The sequence below is a fragment of the Hemicordylus capensis genome, chromosome 2, assembly GCF_027244095.1.
Source record: "Hemicordylus capensis ecotype Gifberg chromosome 2, rHemCap1.1.pri, whole genome shotgun sequence".
Lineage (NCBI taxonomy): Eukaryota > Metazoa > Chordata > Lepidosauria > Squamata > Cordylidae > Hemicordylus > Hemicordylus capensis.
Window position 1 is genome coordinate 126349664 of NC_069658.1, and position 22531 is coordinate 126372194.

Below are 22531 nucleotides of genomic sequence, written 5' to 3' on the forward strand. Positions count from 1 at the left end.
GCAGGGAAATGACTTGACCAGCAAGCCAGAGGTTGCCAGTTTGAATCCCCGCTGGTATGTTTCCCAGACTATGAGAAACACCTGTATCGGGCAGCACTGATATAGGAAGATGCGGAAAGGCATCATCTCGTATTGCGCAGGAGGTGGCAATGGTAAACCCCTCCTGTATTCTACCAAAGAAAACCACAGGGCTCTGTGTTCGCCAGGAGTCGACATCGAGTCGACAGCACACTTCACCTTTCAGATATGCACTACAGCTTAACAAGAATATGTGGAGGAATCCCAACAAAGCTAAAGATAAGGACAGCGCAATGGAACTGAAGATTCCTCCTCAGGCAAACAGCTCGGGGAAGCCAAAACTAGCAAACTTTCTCAGGGAAGGTCCACACATCTCTGACTAAAGCGGCTATTCTAAGAGGAAGCCAAGTTCAGCTTGCTACATCAATGCATCACTTAAAGCTTTCTTGTCATTACAGAATGTTCCTGTAAGCTTCCATTGCTGGTGTGGCTTGAACTGGATCCTACCCAACTAATGATTGTGTGAACTAGCCTAGTTTCTGCTGGGGCTGGGCTGTCACCTTCTTTTAACGGAGTTTATAGATGGGAACATACCCATCCCTTTCCTGCTGCTCTGTATTGCAGAGGAAGGTCAATCATGGTGAAAGCTGTTTTCAAAGATTAGTGCCATAACTGATCTTTTCATGGTGAAACTCCAGAATCCCTCAGAACATCATTTGATCACTACTGCGCTAGGCAATGTGGCTGATCACCTTGCTCAAAGTATAAAGAAAGCTGATCTGACTTTAAAAAAAAAAAAAAAACTGCTGGGGTCTAGCTATATGCCGAAGAAAGGTCCATAATGTTGGCAACTTCATTGTCTAGCAGCAGTAAAAGAGTCGGATATCCCCCACTCTTCAATGATTCATTGCACACACATTTGTTATTTAAAGTGGAATTTGCTATAAAGCAAGTGCAGGACATCCATGAGGTTATGCTTCTTTTATTTGATATTTTATTTACTTAAAAGCATAAATTAGGATTGATGTGATATAAGCCATTTTTTAACCCTTTTGTAAATGCCAATTTATTTCATTAACAGCATTGGTCTCATCATACAGCTGAACTTTTAATTTAATTACACACAATTAAAATATTCTGTAAATGCATTGGCTTTGACATTACTAAAGCCCATATTGGTAGAATTTGATTTATGGGACCCAAAACCCCAAAACAAAGGAATCTAACAAATCATTTACTGTATATAAGCATTTAAACCCCTGCCCCCAACCTGAAAATAATCCACAGACTGTGTCTAAATTAGTGGGGAAACTCCTAATATGTCACAGACCAGTAAGAAGCATAACTGTGTTCCTTAAACTGTTTCCGTATAAAACTATATCCAATTCAAAATAGGAAAAATCTGCATAACAACAAAAAACAACAACCTACCTATCCATTTCTAATATCTGGCATTGCTGGGCTAATTATTGAAAGGGAAATGGGTTTGTGTGTGTGTAGACTGAATTTCTATGTCCAAATTTAATAAACTGTTCATATTTCAGAGACACACTGTGGTTTATTCAAAACCTGGAAACAACAGAAGCCAGTCCATAACTTTATTGTGATATAACACCTCTCCCTTGAGTGTCTTTCTAGCACGAACACTAAAGCACAGGTGAGGTGTATGCAATCAGCAGTTTGAATTGCTGTGTGTCATTGTTTACTAGTTGCTGTTTGAGCAGTAGATCTAGCTTGTACTAAGAAGTACTGACCCTTCTGCTGCTCATGACAGTTATGCTCTTAAACTAAATATAGTGGCAAAGTGTAAAAGAGACAAGCTTAGTGGTATTAGGGGTTACTTTCTATAGGATAATCATCTGGAAAAATGGCCCCTGCTTAGGCCTCTCGAACAAAGTTTTATCGCACATCCTGGAGTATTTGCAACTGAGTAATCAACATAGTTCTCAGCTTATTTTAGAGTTCATTATTAAGTTTTTGTCTTTAAAAAAAAGTTCATGTCGATAGAAGGTTTGGACCTTAATCCTTTTTATCTACACAAACTATTTTTGAAAAAAAAAGTTCACTTTCCAGTTTTGTGTAAGTGATCACAGTCTCCACTTCTTTGAACCACTGTGGAAGGATTTTTCCTGAGCAAGGACTGACAATTTGGTTGTAGCATGCACTGAAGAGGAATGCTGCGATTCACCTGCTACTTGATAACAATGCATCACGGAACTGTGTGATTTGATGCGTTCATTAAGGCTGCTTTGCTCTCTCAGTGTTCTTCCTAATTGAAGACAATGTGGTTCAGATGAATGTAAATCATACTCCTTCTAGTTAATTCATTTTAGAGAACATTAAAATATATGTTAAATGCCAAATTAAGGCAAGAAACAAGATATGAAGTTCCCAGCTCTCAAAATATAACAAGTTTTACTGTGGCATCTCCTGGAAAGATGCTTGGGGACTGGGGTTTCTAGCTAGACCCAGAAGGAATTAGGCACTAAAAGGCAAAACAATAGTAAGATTATGGCTGAAAATATCCATAATCAGATGGTTAAGGACTTGCCTTGTTTTGTTGTGAGGATAGAAATAAAACTGAGGTTCTGGAAACCCTCTAGATGCATAACAATCTTCATGGAATCCAATCTACACTTATTATCTCCAGAGTCTTGATTGCCCAAAGACAGATGAGATCGTATGCATATTATCTGGCTAAATAAGAAGAGCCCTTCTGTACCAATCAGTCTCCTCATGGTAAGTCTTACATCATTGATATGAAGCATACAGTACACATTTGTTGAATTTTATCTGTGTCACATAGAAATTTTGGAGGAATTAAATAGTTGCATAATCAGACTTGATAGAGAAGGAGGCAAGCACTTGGGATGTGCACGAATCATGTTTCGAGACACGATTCAGAACACATCCCTTGCCCTTTAAAATGGAGGAGAGCAGGTGCATACCTGCTGTTCCGCCATTCACTGCCACTTCCTGAACTGGCAAGCACTCCTCCCAGCTATCTTCATGTGCCAGCGGTGCTCTCCCCCAGCTGCCCCCATGCAACACTGGCATGTCTCATGTGTGGAGACCTTGTGCATGCTGGCGTTGCGCAGGGGTAGCTGAGGGAGAGCGCCGCTGCATGTTAAGAGAGCTGGAAGGAGCACCACTGATTCAGGAAGTGGCTGCGAATGATGGACGAGCAGGTATGCTCTCCCCCATTTTAAAGGGGCAGGGTGTGTGTTCCAAATTACACCTAAAAACATGATTCGTGCACATTCCTATCAAGCATTCATAGCACCTTTAAAGGGGAGTTTGATCCCACTGGATCAAGCAGCATTATGCTTTGTTCAAATGTACAATGTTCTCTTCAGGAATTCAAGGGAAACTAATTCTACCACTCTGAAGCAGAATCCAGTCTGAACAGTTCTGATTGTGGGACATCACAAATCAAATTCCCAACGCATTCCATAGAGAAATGTCTCAACTTAAAAAAGAAAAATGAAATAACGTATTGAATTAAACAAAAAACCATAAGGCGCCAGATAAACTTTTAAATTGATAAACATAAGAAGTACATTAAACATAAAATGGACAGCACTTCTGAAACAGGCAAAGGGCAACCCGCAACACTAAATCAACTTTTGATTTAGAGGCATGTATGTCTGTTTGAAGGATGAAGGTGAAGGGAAGCTGAACTTGATATGAGGAACGAAAAATTTCAGAGATACCTGAATTTAGGTTTCTCCAGACCCACCCTAAATCACCTGAAATGTCATTTAAAAGTGATTTTTGTATTTTGAAATTTTACATAAGCATTTTCACTGACATTCTGATTCAAAATTCCATAGTTAACAATGTTTTAATTTTCAAAACTGGTACTGAAACAGGAACATATGAATAACAAAAATAACTTCAAAAACCCTAACATCTTTCAATTCATATTATGCTGTAAGATTAAACATGTTATCTCTTGTATTGCTATTCTTATTAAATGGGGTGTGTTTTCTAATATGGATTTTCAAAGAACTGACTGAACTAGGACAGCAGGAATTAGCAGTTGATCGGGGGGAAATAAACTCCAGTCTGAATTATACTATGGAAGACCTGGGCTAAATTCCACAGAAGGCACACAATGTATGGTACAATCCCCTTTTTATTCTGTTTTCTAAATTGTGTCTTATGACTGTCTCAGTAAATACAGATTAATAGGCTTAGCCATGGATGCTCCTTGCCTATTTACTATGTTGCCATAATTAACCTAATTGGACTGGCTGATAAGTCATCTATTTACTAAGCACAGGAGCACACTGAGGTGATGTGAGAGAAAATGGTTTCCATTTGGTTTCCATTCACCAAAAATGGAGTAGATTAAACATAGCCCTCATAATTATCATGCTTGCAATTCCAAAAAAAATTGAGGCCCCCCCCCCCCTCAAAATTAAGAGACTAGTAATGAGGGAAAGCAACAAGAACAAGACATACACTATATACAAAACCATTCCAGTCATCCACGTGCAACGTATTGACTACAGATCTCTTGCACATGCAAAGTGCATAGACAGGACGGATTGGTCATTCTCGGTTAATGCTACCCTAAAGCCACTTTTTCCTCCAACAAAGCTCTAGATTTATCCCATTATAATCGGGATCAGCATCATGGGGCAGCTACAGGGGGCACAGGGCCCTCACTGATTCCTGAGACCACTTCTGTGCCCAGAGTCCCAGTGTGGGGGTAGCGGAGCAACACTCTTGGCCATGAAGGCCACTCCATCATTGCCTCCTGTCTCCCATCTCATCTGCCAAGGTAAGTCTCACCATGAACCTTAGAGGGTGTTTATCCAAGTAGAACTGACCCATAGAGGGCAGTTTCCTGGGCACCCTGATCAGGCTCTGATTGTAAACTTGTTATAATCAATATCACAATCAGGCCACCAATTTCCTGATTAAGTGAAAGTAGTATCAGTAAGAAAATTAACATTTTAGATGAAAAAATAGTTGAGGCACGGTGGTATTTAGGAGTATTTCCCAGTATACCTTGGATAATATACAGAAAGTCTAGAAGACTGTATAGGTGTGACCACAATGTAGAATCTGGTCTAGTATAGCTTCTATTTGCTTGTCCTTAATCCTGATATTCGCAAGCTGTGCACATACGTTAGTTACCACTGGAAATAGCTTGCATGTCATTTCAGTTTCAATAACCACAGTTTTATTTATTTATTTGATTTATATACCGCCCTTCCAAAAATGGCTCAGGGCGGTTGAAATTATGTCCTTTAATGTCCCTCCCCATCACCCAGAAGAAGTCCTTTCTGCTTCTAAATATCTGTTGCTTCCTATGTAGTCTTCCATTCCTTGCCATCTCTCCCCCATACCCCACCACACACCCTTTCTGAATGCTAAAACATATTAGGCCTGGTCTGTATTGTGCAGCAGAACGACATGGTAGAATGCACTGCACTACTTTGGGCTGTCACTTAAAAAAAAAAAAAATCCCCTAAAGTAAGTGGTGGGAACCCTCTGAACAAGCAGAACATTAGCTTGGAGAAGGCTAGTTTAGAAATGCTCTCCCTGATATGCTATGTTCTACATGCAGAGTTTTTACATTCAAAAGCTTTTTTTAAAAAAAAAACAACAGTGGCCAGGTTCACACAGCTATTTTAATCTCAGTTTAATGCGGGTTACCAACACTGAAATGAGTGTGTGAACCCATGCCAAGGTGGGAATTTCAGGTCATGAACTACCTTGGCATTGGTCCATATGATCGCTTTAAGGTTGGTTACCCACATTAAACTGAGATTTGAGTGTCTGTGTGAACAAGCCTAGAATTTTTCAACTGCAGTCTTAAGTGGTACAGCACACTTTGCCCCGTCAGGATTTTGCCATCTTATTGGGCTGCATTCCAAAACCAAACCATATTCAGGCCACGTTCCGACAGCCTTCCCCCCATTGTTGCTCACTTGCCTGAGACTGAGATCCAGTTTTTATACCATGTGTGCATAAGCTAACAGATTTGTCAGTCTGTGTGAGCCAGCCACACTAGACCCTGCTAGCCAGGCAACAGGGAAAATGGACAATCTCCAATGTTTTTACCTAGTATCTCAGAACTACTGGGATTACGGCTCTTGGTTTCATATTTGGAGCAAAGCCTGTCGATTAGGGTCTTAATCCTAGACATCCATAAGGCAGGTAGAGAAGAAACACACACAGCAAACCTATCATTCAGCTGAACAGGCAGCCCAGTTTTAAATGGAAAAGTAGCTTGCCCTTTCCAAAGGGATCAGCTTCTTTCAAGCCTGTGCTGTGGGTATCTACGACTGTAGTCTAAGATGTTAATCTCAGTTTCTGGTCACAAGAAGCACACTATTTTTGTCTAAAAAACAAATACTAGGATGACTGACTTGCTAAGTTGATTCGGAGATACAGAAAGGGCAATCAGAATTTTCAGAGGCTCTTAACACTATACTGTACCCTGCACAACAATGTACTTCTAACTGCAATTTAGCAGTTTTTATTTTAACAATAAGATGAGTTTCAAAAATACAGCTAGAAACCAAACTGAAGTAAAGATTTAAGAGCAAGAAGATGGATGGAATCAATTTGTAGTCTGATGAATGCCTCCTCAATCCTTCAGGGAACATGGGAAAAGAAGTGCTTCTTCCTTTCTTTCCAAGTAATCCACATCATTCCAAGGAGGTACTTAGCAGCATTTGAAGGGTTAAGAGCATACATAATGGTGGGGAAGTGTCTGCGAAAGTAATAATCTCCTATCCCTGACTTCCCTGCTTTTTAAGAATTAACAGGCTGATTTTGCCCATGAGGGCTGCTGGCGTTCTAGTTCTTCAGTTAGCAGGAAATACGTTTTTTTCTTTCATTCAGCAGTGGCTCTTCAGTGACACATCCTGGCTGTCATCTCTTTCTATAAAGCAAAGGAGGGAATTAAAAGTCAAAAGGTGAGTTGCTTAATATGCCACAACCTTATGCACATTTCTGTCTTTGATACCAGGATTCACAGTAACACTGACTCTGTGCATTTCTACATAATGTTCTGTTTGTGTCTGTTTTCAGTCATTTTCAAGGGCAATGCCCGTAATTGGCCATTAGCATATAGCCTTAGCATCATTGACAGCTTTAATGGCTGATTAATTTCCTAATTTGCCAAGTAAAAGGAGCCGCATCCTACCTATAAAAAAAGAAAGTTAAATCACCTGCACACCTATTAGGCAAAGAACATTTCAAGCTGATATAATGGGATTCCTAATATGCCATAGAACAGCCATCACAGGTCAGTTTTCCAAGCAGGAAGGGATAGCCCCAAAGAACGATGAAACTGCAGTCCAGTCTTTCAATTTAAGGGATTTTAAAAGTCCCAACAATGTGTGTGTTTTAATTTATAGATTTTTTTTAAACTGTGCTATTTGTGATACCCATATTTATTTATCTATTTATTTACCACATTATTTTCACCACAATTCAGCAGCTTACAGTCACATTATTAAAAACAAGATAACAATTAAAAAACCTGCAAATAGATAAAGCAACATAGTTATATCAAAGGGAGCAATAAAATGGGCAGTTCAGCTAGAAGCCTCATCAAAGACGGAGGGCTATCCTGGCTAAAAACCTCATCCAGAAGTCAGCTTTTTTTAAAAAAATGTTTTTTTTATTAATTGGCACCTTAAAAGAGGCAGGGCAGGAGCTGCCTGGATTTCATAGGGGAGGGAGTTCCAAAATGCAGGGACAAGAGAAAGACCTCTTCTGTGAAACCCTGAGGTGAGCCTCCAGAGGAGTTGGAAAGCACAGGAGAACCTCTCTAAATGTATCTATTTATATCCCACTTTTCCTCCAAAGAGTGGTGTACATGGTTTTATGTTTATCTTCACAACAACCCTGTGAGGCAGGTTAGGCTGAGAGATGAGTGACTGGCTCAAAGCCACCCAGTGAATTTCATGGCTGAGTGGGGAACTGAACTTGGGTCTCCCTGCAAGGGGCAGGCAGATTCATGTGGTGAAGGCAGTCATTCAAGCACCTCAGGCTGAAGTGGTTTAGAGCTTCAAAGGTCACAGCCAGCATTTTGAATCATGCCCAATCCCAGAGATAAACTGGCAACCAGCTGCAGTTTCTGAAAGGTCTTCAAAGGCAATCCCATGCACAGTGCTTTATTACAACAATCCAAATGAGATGTACTGTGAAAGAGGCACAAAACACCACGGCCCGGTCTTACTCTGGCAGAAATGGCTTCAGCTGGTGCACCAGCCAAAGCTTGACAAAGGCCTCCCAGATGACAGCTATCACCTGAACATCCAGGTTCAAGGCTGAGTCCAAGAGGACTCCCAAGCTGTGAACGTGCTCCTCCAAGGCACTGCAAAACACTGTCCCGAAGAACCTGATAGACCACTGCGGAATCAGCCATACTTCTGACCAATACTAGCCATCATCTTGTCCAGATTTAATTTCACCTCGTTTGCCCCTTTCCATCCCCTCATGGCCTCCAAGCACCAGTTCAGAACATTCACTGCTTTTCTAAAAGGGAATAGCATAAATAATATATATAGCTGGATGTCATCAACAAATTGATGGCACCTAACACAAACCCTTGGATGATCTCTGCTGGTGGTTTCATGTAGATGTAAAAAAGCATGTTGCACCAGACAGAGCCCTGTGGCACACTATAGATCAAAGTGCCAAGCAGGTATTCCCCAGTATCACCTTCTGAAACCATCCCTGCAGGACAGACCGGAGCCACCATATCCTTGTTCCTCCCGGTCCCATCCCTGCAAAGCACTGCAGTCCAGAAGGACCCCATGACTGAAAGCTGCAGAGAGGTCCAGCAAAGACAAGAAGGACACACTTCCTCTGTCCAGTCCAAGCACAGGTCATCCACCAGTACCACCAATGCAGTTTCAGTCTCAAAACCAAACAGAAAATGATCCAGATAATAGGTTTCATTCAGAAGCCCTTGGAACCACATGCTCAAGCATCTTGCCTGGTTCAATTAGATTAGAAACAGGCTGACAGCTATCACATACTAACAGGTTCAGGGAGAGCTTCTTCAGCAGAGGATGTTCTACAGCCAATTTAGGGCGATGTGGAACTAGTGTATGTCCTCCGTTAAACAAGCATTGGCAACTCTCCCCACCCATTTGGTTAGTCCCCGCCAGCAGCTTACAACAGCCAGACTGAGCAAGGGTCAGGTATGCTCATGTACAAAAACAGGCAAAAAAGAATCCATTAACAACTGGACTATTATTTATTTTGTTATATTATTATATTTATATATCACCCTTCATCTGAAGACCCCAGGGCGGTTAACAACAGATTAAAAACAATACAATTCAGAAAAAATGACATAAAAAGAAAGCAAATGCAGCTAGAAATTTAAGAAGAACAGGAGACAGCTCATTGGCCAAAAGCCTGAATAAAAAGGGCAGTCTTCACTTTCCTCCTGAAGGCTGGGAGAGGGGGAGCCATGCAAATCTCAGCTGAGAAGGAGCTCCACAGCCTGGGAACAATGTCTGAGATGGTCTGCATGCTTGAAAAATGGGCTTCAGCAGATGTTGGCACGTGAAGCAGAACCCTCCCAGACGATCTAGTCAGGCGGGCAGATTCAGCTGGGAGCAGGTGGTTCCTAAGGTCTGAGCCATTTAGGCCTTGAAAGGTAATAACCAGCACACCTTGAATTGTACCCAGAAATAGACTGGCAGCCAGTACAGTGCCTTCAAGACTGGAGTAATGTGTGCACTGTGAGCAGTCCCAGAGGTCAACCTGGCAGCCAATTGTACAATATTAGATACTGATAATGTATGTTATTATTTATTTAAGCAGCACCATCTATGGATACGGTGCTTTACACTGGGTGAAAAAGACACATCCCGATGGCAAGAGGCTCACAATCCAAAATCAAGACAAGGGAGACAAGAGAGGCTTTGCACTGCCTGGTGCAGCGTGGATCTGCACTGCTCTCAGTAGCGCAGGTCACGTGGGCACATGGCTTGTACTCCGGAAGGCAAAAGAGGGATGATCTGGGGGGAAGGTAGGTTGAACCCTGCCTCCCCGCCGACCTGCGCATCCCACTGCCAACCTGGTTGTGCAAATGGGCTCTTAGGTTTACTTACAAAAGAGTAACAAGTCTTGGGTGTTAGGCCAAATACATTATAATTTTAAATTTGGTTTTGAGTTCAAATTTAAGTTTTAAAGGTAGCTTCAGCTCTAACAGGAATGTAATCGAGCCCCAGCTGTCAAATTTGAGTTCCTGGCCCAGAACAGAAGGTCAGAGACATTGCCAGATTGACAGGCCTTCCCTAGATTTGGTTCTCAAAAGGCTTGCACTTAAAAGGCCCACCCAAGCAAGCTCAACACTCAACAAAATCCATGCATTATGGCATCCTGCTTCCCTGAAAAAACACAGGAGGCCATAATACATGGCTGATGGGTTGTGTTCGACTTGGCTGAGCAGGCCTAGATTGGACTGGCCAGGTTCAGATGTAATGTTAAACTGTGACTGAAGCACAGTGTTCGTGTTACTAGCATGAGTTTCAGAATCACACACTCCTTCTCTCCTCTGTGAGCAAGGGGAGGGAATCTGCAGCTTCTGTGTGATTCTAAATAAACCACGATTTCTTGTCTCGGAAACTGGCAAATTCCAGTTTGTTCTATGAGTTCTATAAGTTTGTGAATGAGTCAGACTATCATATCAGGATTTTATTTATTTATTTACATTTGTACACTGCCCCAAACTTTCACCTTGATTTAAACTACAGATGAAAGCTGAAAATCTCTTCATGTGCAAAGGAAGGGATTGCACGCACAAGCTCAAGATTCATGCTAGTCAGGTTAGCCCAGGTTTTAGTCATGGTTTAGTGTTATGTCTGAATCTGACCAGTGTCTAATAGAGCACCACAACTAATGCATTTATTTTACACTGCAATAGTTACAATAGCAATGTGCAACAAAAAGTCACACATAACATACTTGTTCTTAAGAAAGAACATTGTTTACATATGTTGCCTAATTCTTTCCATATGTCCTAGCTATACTGAGCTAATTCAATTAAAGAGGAAACAAATAATGAAACATCAAGTTTCCCATTATATCATTTGATTTATCATTTGTTTTATTTCAACAGTTTTGGAAATTGTAATGTAAAGGGTCTGGGTTTGTGGATCATTCCTCTAAGAATTTTCTCAGCCTTTGCCAGTTGGATTCATTCCCCCCAAATTAGGAAAAACTACACCCTACTACAATGAGAGTAAAAGTGGGCAAAAGATAAACTGTGGCCCACTTGGTCAACTTGTGTAGACCACCTAGTGCTGCTGGGATGCTAGCAAAGAAGGCTGGATGAGAGGCCTCAGTCTGGTCTAGCAAAGCATTTATGTTCTTAACAAGACTGCATACTCAGAATCACTTGGCACCCTTTAGCTGTGCTTGTTCATGCTTGATTTCTACTTTTAAAACACACTGGCAGACCATGGAGATTGACAGTTGCTTCTTTTTTTAAAGTAGCCCATGAAAAACTGAGGACAGCTCACGCGTCATCTAGATCAGGGATTCTCTACCTTGGGTCCCCAGATGTTGCTGGACTTCAACTCTCATAATCCCCAGCCCCAGTAGCCTTTGGTTGGGGATTATGGGAGTTGAAGTCCAATAACATCTGGGGACCCAAGGTTGAGAATCCCTGATCTAGAGGACCTTGCTGAACTGACTTAAAAATCAGTTATTTAGCAAGAGCACCTGCAGCATGGAAAGCTGTGCTTAATGACGGCATACTAGCAAAGGGAATCAGCTCTTTATTTTACTTAGCAGCTTTCAATCATGAAAAATTTGAATTTCAATCCTTGTCCCTCTCTGATTCCTCCCTCTTTGTGTTGGCTCTCCCTCTATAGGAATTCACACGATTAGTGCCTTGAGAACAGAGCCCTGGTCTTTTCTGATGCTGTCACTCTGCAAATTACATTGACTAAGCACGGGATTTCAGTGGTTCAGCTTTATCTTTTTCCACACTTTGCCCCATACCCCTGAAACTTTCTGCCAGCTGACATTTGATTAATTTATCCCCCTGACCTTTCCAAGAAGTGTGCACCTTAAATCTTATTTCCATTTGCTTTTCCCTAGTACAGGAGGACCTCAATATTTGTGGGGGTTCCGTTCCTGGCTGCAACCACAGATATGGAAACGGCAGATATCAAGGTATTGGAGGCTATTGGATCACAGTGGTTAGGTTCTGGTTGGCTGAAAAATAGTCTAAAATTGCCGGGAAATGGCCAGATTTTGTGGGGGGAACATGGGGAGAAGCTCCTCACCATGCTTTGCTGCTTCCCCCACCCCCGATGTTTGGTTTGTTTGTTTTTTAAACGGAGCCATTTTGAGGCTCCGAGAAACAAAATGGCACCCGGAAACGACCTCCATGATAATTTCTAGCCACCTCAACTCACGGATACGTGAAGTTGACGTCCCCTTCCCCATGTATGCCGAGGTCAGGTGTTTTTTTCCTGACTGTGGATAATTAATCCACAGATAACAAGGTTTTCCTGTATTCTTACGTTAGTTCCCTCACGTTTGCCATCTGCCACCTCCTCCTCCAATTATCTTTCTTTTCTTCTTCTTTTCTCTATTTATGCAGTTTTTTTATTATCTTGTATCCTACAGCCAGAACTCTGTTCCTTTTACATATTTATGCAGCTGCTACTGTTTTTAGGTGCGTGATAATAACTTTATCAATCATACAATTAATTATCAATTAATAACAACAATTAGGGCAAGTGGGAATTGGTCAAATGTGAGATTTCTGAAAGAGTAGCAGGATACAGTGATTAACAGAATCTGATTTGCCACCCAATTCTTCAGATATCAAATTATCAGCCAACAGGTTTCAACTTCCGCTCCAGGATCCATTTGTATTTTGACTTCTATCCACTGGGTGGCGCCAAACCTATTGCAGTTGCTATTAAGCTTGTTTTCAACTGCATTGTCTCCCAAGGAGAGGTGGTTGTTTGCTGTTGATGTTGGTTCCTAACCCTGTTTGATTTTAAGGTTGCACATGCAGCCAGAGTGACGGCCCGAGAGGGCCTGAGATTTAAGTAAGTCTACAGTCCAAAATAAGATATTGGATAGTCAAAGGTTATCTCCAGATTACCAGGAATTGGTCCCTATGCACCCATTTCCTGACATCTAGTCCAAATGTCAATTTATGCGTTAACACACACTCAGGTGGGTTGCCCTCATCTCCCACACTGGAAATACAAATAAGGAGCTAAGGTCTGAACAGCTCTGCATCCCACCCGCCAAAATATTTTTAAAAGCCTTTGGAGCACCACCCTGCAAGTTAGATCATCAAATTTCCCCTATAAACCTTTGTATGATGGTGTCAAGTTTCAAAAGTTTGTACACCTGTTGCACTAGAATGTGCTTGACACAAATCCAGAGCTGACTAATAGTCTGCTCTTTTTAAAAATTGTATGTTTGAGCTATGAGGCATGAGGCTGAAGAGCAACATCCTTGCAACCCAAGGGCGATGGTTAACATGGGATTCCCAACGCCATTTTTACCAGCAGCGTGCAAAACAATAGGGAGTAGAGGGGCAGGGCAGTTGCAGTTGCTTAACCCTTCTCCTCCTCCTCCCAAATATATCACTTTTTCTCTGCAACTCCTCCTCCTCCTCCTCCTGATTGCCTTCTCCAGCTGGGTATTCTGAGATGTTGACCAGTCAAGTTGTGGAAAGCACCTGGAAATAAGAAATGTCAAAGGATGTGCGTGGGCGTTGGGCAGTTAGGCACACTCCTGCTTTCACTATTTTCTACAAATTTCCCCACCACTCCTTTGGATATTGATGGATGATGTTCAGAATCCCCCTGTCTGCCACTGAACAGATTCTAATACTAAACGTTTTTAACTAAACGTTCAAAGAGTTCACTGAACCTAAGAGGAGTCTATTATATCTTTTCCACACCCGTCACCTGTTTTCTGAGACTTGCCCAACGCACACTGAAACCCATGTCATGAACTTGTTCTGTATGGGTCTCCACTGCACCATCAGTTCAGGGGGGAAATGCATGCTTGGGTGGATTCTGGGCAAGCAAGTAGGTTGAAAAAGAAGAATGCAATAAGAGTCAGCATTTTCAGCAGGGCACTGGCCTACACAGACCCAAGTGATAAGACTGGGTGGGTTGTGAATGCCTGCAATTTCCAAACAGAAAGTTAAGCAGATTTTTCCCCTCCTCCTTGTTTAAATCATTTGTTGCCCACAAAGGCCAAAAACAAATGCATGACTGTCTTGGCTACAAATATTAAGTGCTTCGTTAAGGGGAGGAGTGTAAAAACCCCACATATACACATATCCAGAGTTTGAAACTCTTGCATTACAGAAATGCAATCTTATATTTAGATGTCCAATTAGCTTTGGAAGCAAAGGAGGCAGTATATAAGAAAATTTAAATAAATAAATGAATACTTGTTGAAAATCGGTTGGCAGCTCTTTTTAGTTCTCTGGATATCAAAACTGAGGTATGGGAAAGAAAAAGATGTTCACTGTGCGAATTCCCCCTTAAGGGGAGGAAACAACATGAGGAAGGGCCAGCTCCTACAGAGCAAATTTCATTCTGATGGAAGCGTGGTCACTGGTCACATGAGAAGAGTGTGGCTTCACCATTTTCTGTGGCTATGCAAAGTTATATATTGCAAATGTATTGTAAGTGCTCAAAGTATTGCACTTTGCATACAGTACTATCAACTAAGTAGGCTGGAAATAATAATAATAATAACTTTACTGGGAACAGCCTATATTTTGTGACAATATCTATAATAACCAACAGTATTGATGATAAAATTCCAGGTCCTTGGGAAGGACTCGATGTCTGGATAAAACAAACCAGTAAATAACACCTGTCTGACTGTGTAAACAAGAAATAATAATTTCTTTATTTGATTTGATTTCTAGACCGCCCTTCCAAAAATGGCTCAGGGTGGTTTACACAGAGAAATAACAAATAAAATAAGATGGATCCCTGTCCCCAAAGGGCTCACAATCTAAAAGAAACATAAGACAGACACCAGCAACAGTCACTGGAGGTACTGTGCTGGGGGTGAAGAGGGCCAGTTACTCTCCCCCTGCTAAATAAAGAGAATCACCACATTAAAAGGTGCCTCTTTGCCAAGTTAACAGGGGTTACAAAGTCCTATATTCCAGAGTAAGAATTTGCACACTTGCTTATTACAGAATGGGTTCTTTGCTGAGCTAAGAACTTTCCAGCAGGCATCTCACGTTCTTTATCCATAATACTACAGTAAACCCTCTGCAGAACCCCTAAGTGTTCTGACGCCAGATTATGTTCTTCCTTTCTAAATTTTTGCCACTGCCAGCACTCTTGCTTTTGCTTACCTAATGAGAACAGTCCATTATTTTATTCCAATAATGCATGTCTGTTTGGATGAAACAGCCCCTGGCACATGCAACTATGAAAGGGACATATTGAGAGCATACCTGTTGGGATGTCCTCCACAGATAGCCTGGTGCTCAGTGTTACCTCTAACAAGGATTCCCAGATGTTGTTGACTACAACTCCCAGAATCCCCAGCTGCAATGGCTTTTGCTTGGGGGTTATGGTCAACAACATCTGGGAATCCCTGTTAGAGGGAACACTGCTGGTGCCCAACCAGCACATCCACTTATCATATGGAGGCAAGGAACTGGAGCAGGTGCATTGGGCTGATAGTCCCCCTGCCCCTGCATTAAAGGGAAGTACCTGAATGTCTGCGGAGAGTGTCCCAACAGGCATGCTCTCAGCACATCCCCTTTATAATTGTGTGTGCCAAGGGTTGTATTGCCTCAACCCGCTCACTGTGGAATGTCTTTGACGTGGAGATTAACTGGTGGCATCTCTAAGGTTGAAGTCTTAAAATACTCTAACTAGGCTCCACCGAATATAGAGGGGCTTACCTTCATCTAAAGATAAGTCCCTTTAGACTGATTGCACTGTGAATCAATACATTTTATATTTCTGTAATTATCACTAATGAAGTGTGAGTGCTACGTGTGATGCACCAGTGCTGCTGCAGAGTTCAACCAACACAGCAATGGTGTCCATGTGGGGATTTCAATGAACTCCCCTTTCTCTGGAAGCATTCTGTGCCATCCAAAAATATGTTCCTGAGGATTATACAGCCCTCAGAGACATATTTTCAGGTAGCACAGTGCACTTTAAAGGGAAAGGGAGACTGTCGAAATCCCCCACCCCTTCTTTTTGTGAGAAGTGGTGCCACATTACTCTGAAACTCAGCATCAGCACTCCTCATATAGCACTCACACTTCATTAGTCAGGATGTCGGCCACTGAAAGGCAAAATATGCTTTATATTGCTGGGGTGTATATGTGTGTGAAACTAATTTAAAAAAACCTGAAAACAAACAATGCAACAAGCATGTTTGCTTGTTGAAGTGTGAGTGCTTGTTTACCAGTGAGTGTTTACCAATGACTGGTAAACACCAGTAAACACACTTAGCACTGCCCAAATGGGATATGTGTGCATATCAGTTAATCCAACATGTGATTCATGTGGAATGGTTTGCTTTTGGCAATATATTTAGAACCAAAAAGGCTCAGAGCCTTGGAGTCATCTCATGTATCTAATTCAAAACACATTTTTATTGGTGCTGAAAGGGACAGTGCTTGTTGGGTACTCATGGGGGGGTACTCTCCTTGCACCTCCCTCCTGCCCCCGCCTGCATGCTTTGGTGCGGAGAGTTGAGCAGATGTTTCACTGCTCTGGGAGTGCTTCCAAAAAAACAAAAAAAACAACTGAATTCCTGTGGAGAATTCTTCTTGCTCCCGGTACTGTTTACGAACATGTGCCACACAATGCAGCACCATGTTGAGAGTTTGCCTGCCTCATGACGTTGGTTAGTGCTGACAGAAGCAAAGAAACTCCTGACACAGTGATGCCATCTCACATCTCATGGTGAACATCCCTGAACATTATGTGGTACTGTATTTACCCCAATAGAAGTCCAAAATTAGGAGAAATCCAGGAAATACAGGTTAAATTACAGGTTTTACCTGTACCTACCCAAAAGGAAGAGAATTCTGAATTTAAGATAATTTTCTGATTTCCAGCATCAATTGAAAAATTCCAGCATACATTGAAAAATGGGTTCAGGTAAATAGGGGTGATAACTGGTGATAGTAAGGGGGAAAGCTCACCATGGAGATGCTTCTTTGGTGGGCATCCCTCCATAGAAGACATAGTGTCTGTCCACATTCTTAAAAGCCAGTACACCCAATCCTATAATAGGACATGTTTAATACTATCAGCCATAGATAAGAGCATCCCTGTTGGTTGTTTCTTTCTCTCTCTCTCTCTCTCTCTCTCTCTCTGCTACTTCCCTCCTTTTCTAGGAGAGAATGGTATAATGACCCAACATCCTGGTATAATGGTATAATGTATCCTGGTATAATGGTATAATGACTCAACATGAATACCAAAAAGCTTTCAACAAAGTTCCTCATCAAAGACTCCTGAGGAAACTTAGCGGTCATGGGATAAGGGGACGAGTACATGTGTGGATTGCTAACTGGTTGAAAGACAGGAAACAGAGGGTAGGTATAAATGGAGAGTTTTCATAATGGAGGGAAGTAAGAAGTGGGGTCCCCTAGGGATCTGTACTGGGACCGGTGCTTTTTAATTGATTCATAAATGATGTAGAAGCAGGGGTAAGCAGCAAGGTGGCCAAATTTGCAGATGATACCAAACTCTTTTGGGTAGAGAAATCCAAAACGGATTATGAGGAGCTCCAAAAGGATATCTCCAAACTTGGTGAGTCGGCGACAAAGTGACAAATGCTGTTCAATGTTGGCAAGTGTAAAGTGATGCACATTGGGACGAAAACCTGCAACTTATGGTATCTGAGCTGTCAGTGACTGACCAGGAGAGGGATCTTGGGGTTGTGGTGGACAGTTCGTTGAAAGTGTCAACTCAATGTGCGACAACAGTGAAAAAGGCCAATTCCATGCTAGGGATCATTAGGAAGGGGATTGAAAATAAGACTGCTAATATTATAATGCCCTTATACAAAACTATGGTGCGGCCATACCTGGAGTGCTGCGTACAATTCTGGTCACCACATCTAAAAAAGGACATTGTAGAACTGGAAGAGGTGCAGAAGAGGACAACCAAGATGATCAGGGGCCTAGGGCACCTTTCTTATGAGGCAAGGCTACAACACCGGGTGCTATTTAGTTTAGAAAAAAGACAACTGCGGGGAGACATGATAGAGGTCTATAAAATCATGCATGGTGTGGAGAAAGTGGATAGAGAGAAATTCTTCTCCCTCTCCCATAACACTAGAACCAGGGGTCATCCCATGAAATTGATTGCCAGGAAATCTAGGACCAACAAACGGAAGTACTTTTTCACACAACTCATAATCAACTTGTGGAATTCTCTGCCACAAGATGTGGTGAGAGCCAACAACCTGGATGGCTTTAAGAGGGATTTGGATAACTTCATGGAGGAGAGGTCTATCATCAGCTACTAGTTGGAGGGCTATAGGCCACCTCCAGCCTCAAAGGCAGGATGCCTCTGAGTACCAGTTGCAGGGGCGTAACAGCAGAAGAGAGGGCATACCCTCAACCCCTGCCTGTGGCTTCCAGCGGCATCTAGTGGGCCACTGTGTGAAACAGGATGCTGGACTAGATGGGCCTTGGGCTTGATCCAGCAGGGCTGTTCTTATGTTCTTATCCACTACCATTTAGGGGGGGAAAGGGGAAATCCATTACAGATTTGTTATGCAAGAAACTGACGTGAGAGAACAGAACAAACATTAGAGAATGAGTGAATGCAGAGTTAATCATTGAGCTAGATCAAGCACTATACAATTAAACTTTTGAAAAAAACGTGCTGGTTACTGCAATAGGCATGTAGCAATACTCATGAATTGTATTATTTTTTTAAAGCCTGGCTCATAGCTGGTCCATCCATATGATTTTTGGCAACTTCTCAACACTGCTCTTGCAACATAATGTCCCTCCTGAAACTAGAGGGTCCTAGATCCAATATACCTCTTTGCCCAATGAAAAGTTTATGTGATTTGATCTGGCCCCCTGAACCTTCTGATTCAAACAGAAGGTTACGAAAGAAGAAAGACAGAAAGGTCCCCGCTTCACTTTTATATGAAACTACTCCCACTTGATCAACCTATTAATTTCAGTGGTGGAACGATTACCAGTTTGTAGCTCTATGTTATCTTTCTTCAAGGGAAATGGAAAGTTGACACCTGGCATAGATAGGAGATGCATCAGTGCAATCACTACCCTGCCCCCTGGAGCTTCAACAGGAGATCCAAATAAGCTTAAAGAAAAAGATGATATCACACTCACATTACTACTTTGTGTGTCCAAGCAACTCTGAAGAACCAAGAGCAGCTGGGGGGTGGGGTGGGGTGGGGGGACAGTACCCCTTCAGACAAGTAGTTTGCCTCCCCCATTGTCTCTCACCCCATTTCTGTTTCAGAAATCTAATATGTGGGAAACATCTTGCCCACCCATAAGTACACTTTGCCCCTTCTGGGATCCCCCTACATTTTTTTATGGAGCCACCACTGTGAAGAACAGATGAAGCTGCCTCATACTGAGACAAATAATCTGTCCATCCAGCTCAGTTATATCTCCTCTGAGTAGCAGTTCTTTCGATGGGTGCAGGCAGAATTTTTTCTTAGTCCAGCTACTGGAGGATCTTTATGCAGAGTTGCTGGGAACTGGATCTAGGATGCACTGAATATGAAGTTCCAGGGGTATCCCAATCCCATGATTTGATTTTTGTCTCCGAAGCATCTCCTGTTAATTGTTTCCAGTGCCTCTAACCCAGACAGCTCTTTACAAGAGCTTCTATGATTGTCTAGTATTCAGATTGATCATCATATCTATTTTGAGTCTTACTTTCACTATGAATGACACAGCAGTCTGTTTAGCAGATTAAACCTTGGCTGACTTTCTAATGAGAGGAATTATCTGAGATAATTTCCTGTTGTGATAGACTTGCAGCAGCATACAGAACCATATCTGAGATAACTTGGTGTGTTTCAAGAAGTCACTGGAAGGAAGGAAGGAAGGAAGGAAGGAAGGAAGGAAGGAAGGAAGGAAGGAAGGAAGGAAGTTAGTTTCTTTAGACAATTAGTTACAATTTTTATTTTCCCCATCACCTAATTTCTGGCAATTACTGCTATTGTGGGGAAAGTCCTAAGAGGAAGATTTCATTTAAAAAAAAAAACTTCTTCCAAAACACATGGGGGTTATAGTGGAAATGAAATGAAACTTTTTTCTTTCTTTTTTTGGCGAGGGTAGGGGGGTGGGGAGGATCAGAAAAAAGCAAGGAGGAGAAATAAAACAGATGGGCCTTCACACTCAGATGTACATTAACACTTACCAATGGTTCTAGTTCCTTGCGGTCTATGAGGTTGAGCTCTGTCACAAAGTAATAAAAGTGCTTGTAACAGGTATTGACATGGGCTTCAGCCCCCATAATGATGATGCGGTCAAAGTGATGAATATAGACATGAACGAACACTCTGAACAGTCTGCACAAGATCTTCTTGCAGATCTGGAGGAAGTTCTTTGGGAATGGTATGCCTGTGAAAACAGAAGGAGTGGTTTAAATTTTCCTTCCTTGTCACCCATGATTTTTGCTGTTACAGCACTTTGTAGAAAAAAATTTGGAAGTGCGTATGATCAAATTGGTCACAAAAGAGTACCCAGAATGTTGGGGGGCAATATGCTAAATCACTGTAAACCGCTTAGAGAGCTTCCAGCTATAGAGCAGTATATAAATGTAAGTGCTAAATGGCTGCAACCTATTCTTTTACCAGTACTAACTCACACATTGCACAGCGTTAAGCAGGTGTTTCCAATTGTTCTGCACTACTGTGGGCATCTAAGGAAGTGCTAGGGTCTTTTGCAAGAGTGCAAAATACTTAAAGCAGTGCACCCACACAACAGGAGCATTACTTACATTGGAAACAATATCAGTAATACTCCTGAAGTGCAAGGTATGCTGCTTTAAGTATCTGTATTGCACTCTTGCACAGGACTGCTGACACTTCCTTAGATGCCCACAGCAGCACAGGCCAATCAGAAATACTCATCTAACGCTGTGCGACATGTGGGCCTCCATTTTTACCTGCTCTGAAGTTAATTAGAAACCCTTCATGCTGAGTTTATTCTTTCCATTATGAATGCTTCTGCATTTGTAAGTACTTCTTATGCATACAGGAGTGCTTCTGCTTTTCCTTTCTTTCACAAAGTTTGGGTAAATTCCTACAAATATTTTTTTATTGCAGTGTCAAGAACTGTTACCTAAATGTACAAGTTCCCCCTTTCCCTTTCCCTCTCCATCTTATTTGTTTCTTTCCCTTTTAAATAATGTCTATAGATTCCTGTGGACAAAAACTGGATTGTTTTTAATCACTGTACAGTACCTAGAACATTTTAGGCTTTTCACACAAAATAAAAAATTGTTGTCCCCACAGAGTATTGGCATCTGCTTATGCAGTATATTGCTCACAGATATCTGCATTTTAAAAAATGGAAGTCCCACATTAGTTGTGAAGGGCTCATTTTAAAATGAAACAAGTTGTTCTAGTAAGAACTAATCTGCCTATGTTCCTTTCACTATCTCCACAACTGGACTAAATTTGGTCTAAATCAGTTAGGCAATTCACAAGTTAGCCCACTTGTGCCTCAAATGTTCATGTGTCTGCCATCTTGAATTGGGGTGGATTACATCATCACAAACTATGCGTTTGAGGTGTCCCTATGTGTCTCTACAACTACCAAATTTGGTCCAAATTGGTTTCCACTTGCACCTCAAACACTCACATGTCCGCCATCTTGAATCAGGGTGGATGGCCTCATCACAAACTATGCCACTGAGGTGTCTCTATTTGTCCCTACAACTGTACCTGGTTTGATTCATATTGGTCCAGGTCTTGAGAATTTGATAGCGCGCGCGCACACACACACACACACAGTCTGGTGATCTCATAAGCCTACTAGAAAATAGGCTAAAAACACAGAAGAAGGTATGCACAATTTTAAAAGCGCCAAGGAACAATACATGTGCATTCTCGTCACAACTGACACAGCTGGTGTATATTTAATACTCAGGTCTATGAGTATAAACACAAAATGGTGAGTGAGAGACCGCCCGAGCTGGCAGGGCTTAAGCGGAACCAGACATTCTGTGTGTGTGTGTCTGTATGTGTGAGAATGTGCTTTCATGTGTGACTTTGGCTGCTTCCTACATCTGAACACAGGAATGTTCTTGCACATTATTCTGGTGACTGCAAAATTCAATGTGCCATAGATGAGGTGGAGGGAGATTTATGGCTGAAATAACTCCTGCTGGTTAGTAAACATGACAACAGGGCATTTTGAATCACCAGAATAATGTGCAAGAACATTCCTATGTTCAGATGTAGGAAGCAGCCAAAGTAACACATGAAAGCATATTAACCCTGCAATTCTGTGCATGCTTACTTGGAAGAA

The 22531-nt window shown here is 41.8% G+C and overlaps 1 protein-coding gene across 8 annotated transcripts in view; it reads right to left on the minus strand.

Moving 5' to 3' along the window:
• Positions 1 to 984: 984 nt before the first annotated feature.
• The window catches only part of MOB3B (MOB kinase activator 3B), a 193305-nt gene continuing 171758 nt past the window's right edge, over positions 985 to 22531 (minus strand). For all 8 annotated transcript variants that reach the window (XM_053296808.1, XM_053296810.1, XM_053296811.1 and 5 more), the window contains exons 3-4: positions 20415 to 20617; positions 985 to 6922 (exon numbers count right to left, since the gene is read on the minus strand). In XM_053296808.1, the coding sequence (XP_053152783.1) occupies positions 6893 to 6922; positions 20415 to 20617 (233 nt within the window). In that variant the 3' untranslated portion in view covers positions 985 to 6892. The remainder of the gene's footprint in view (positions 6923 to 20414; positions 20618 to 22531) is intronic.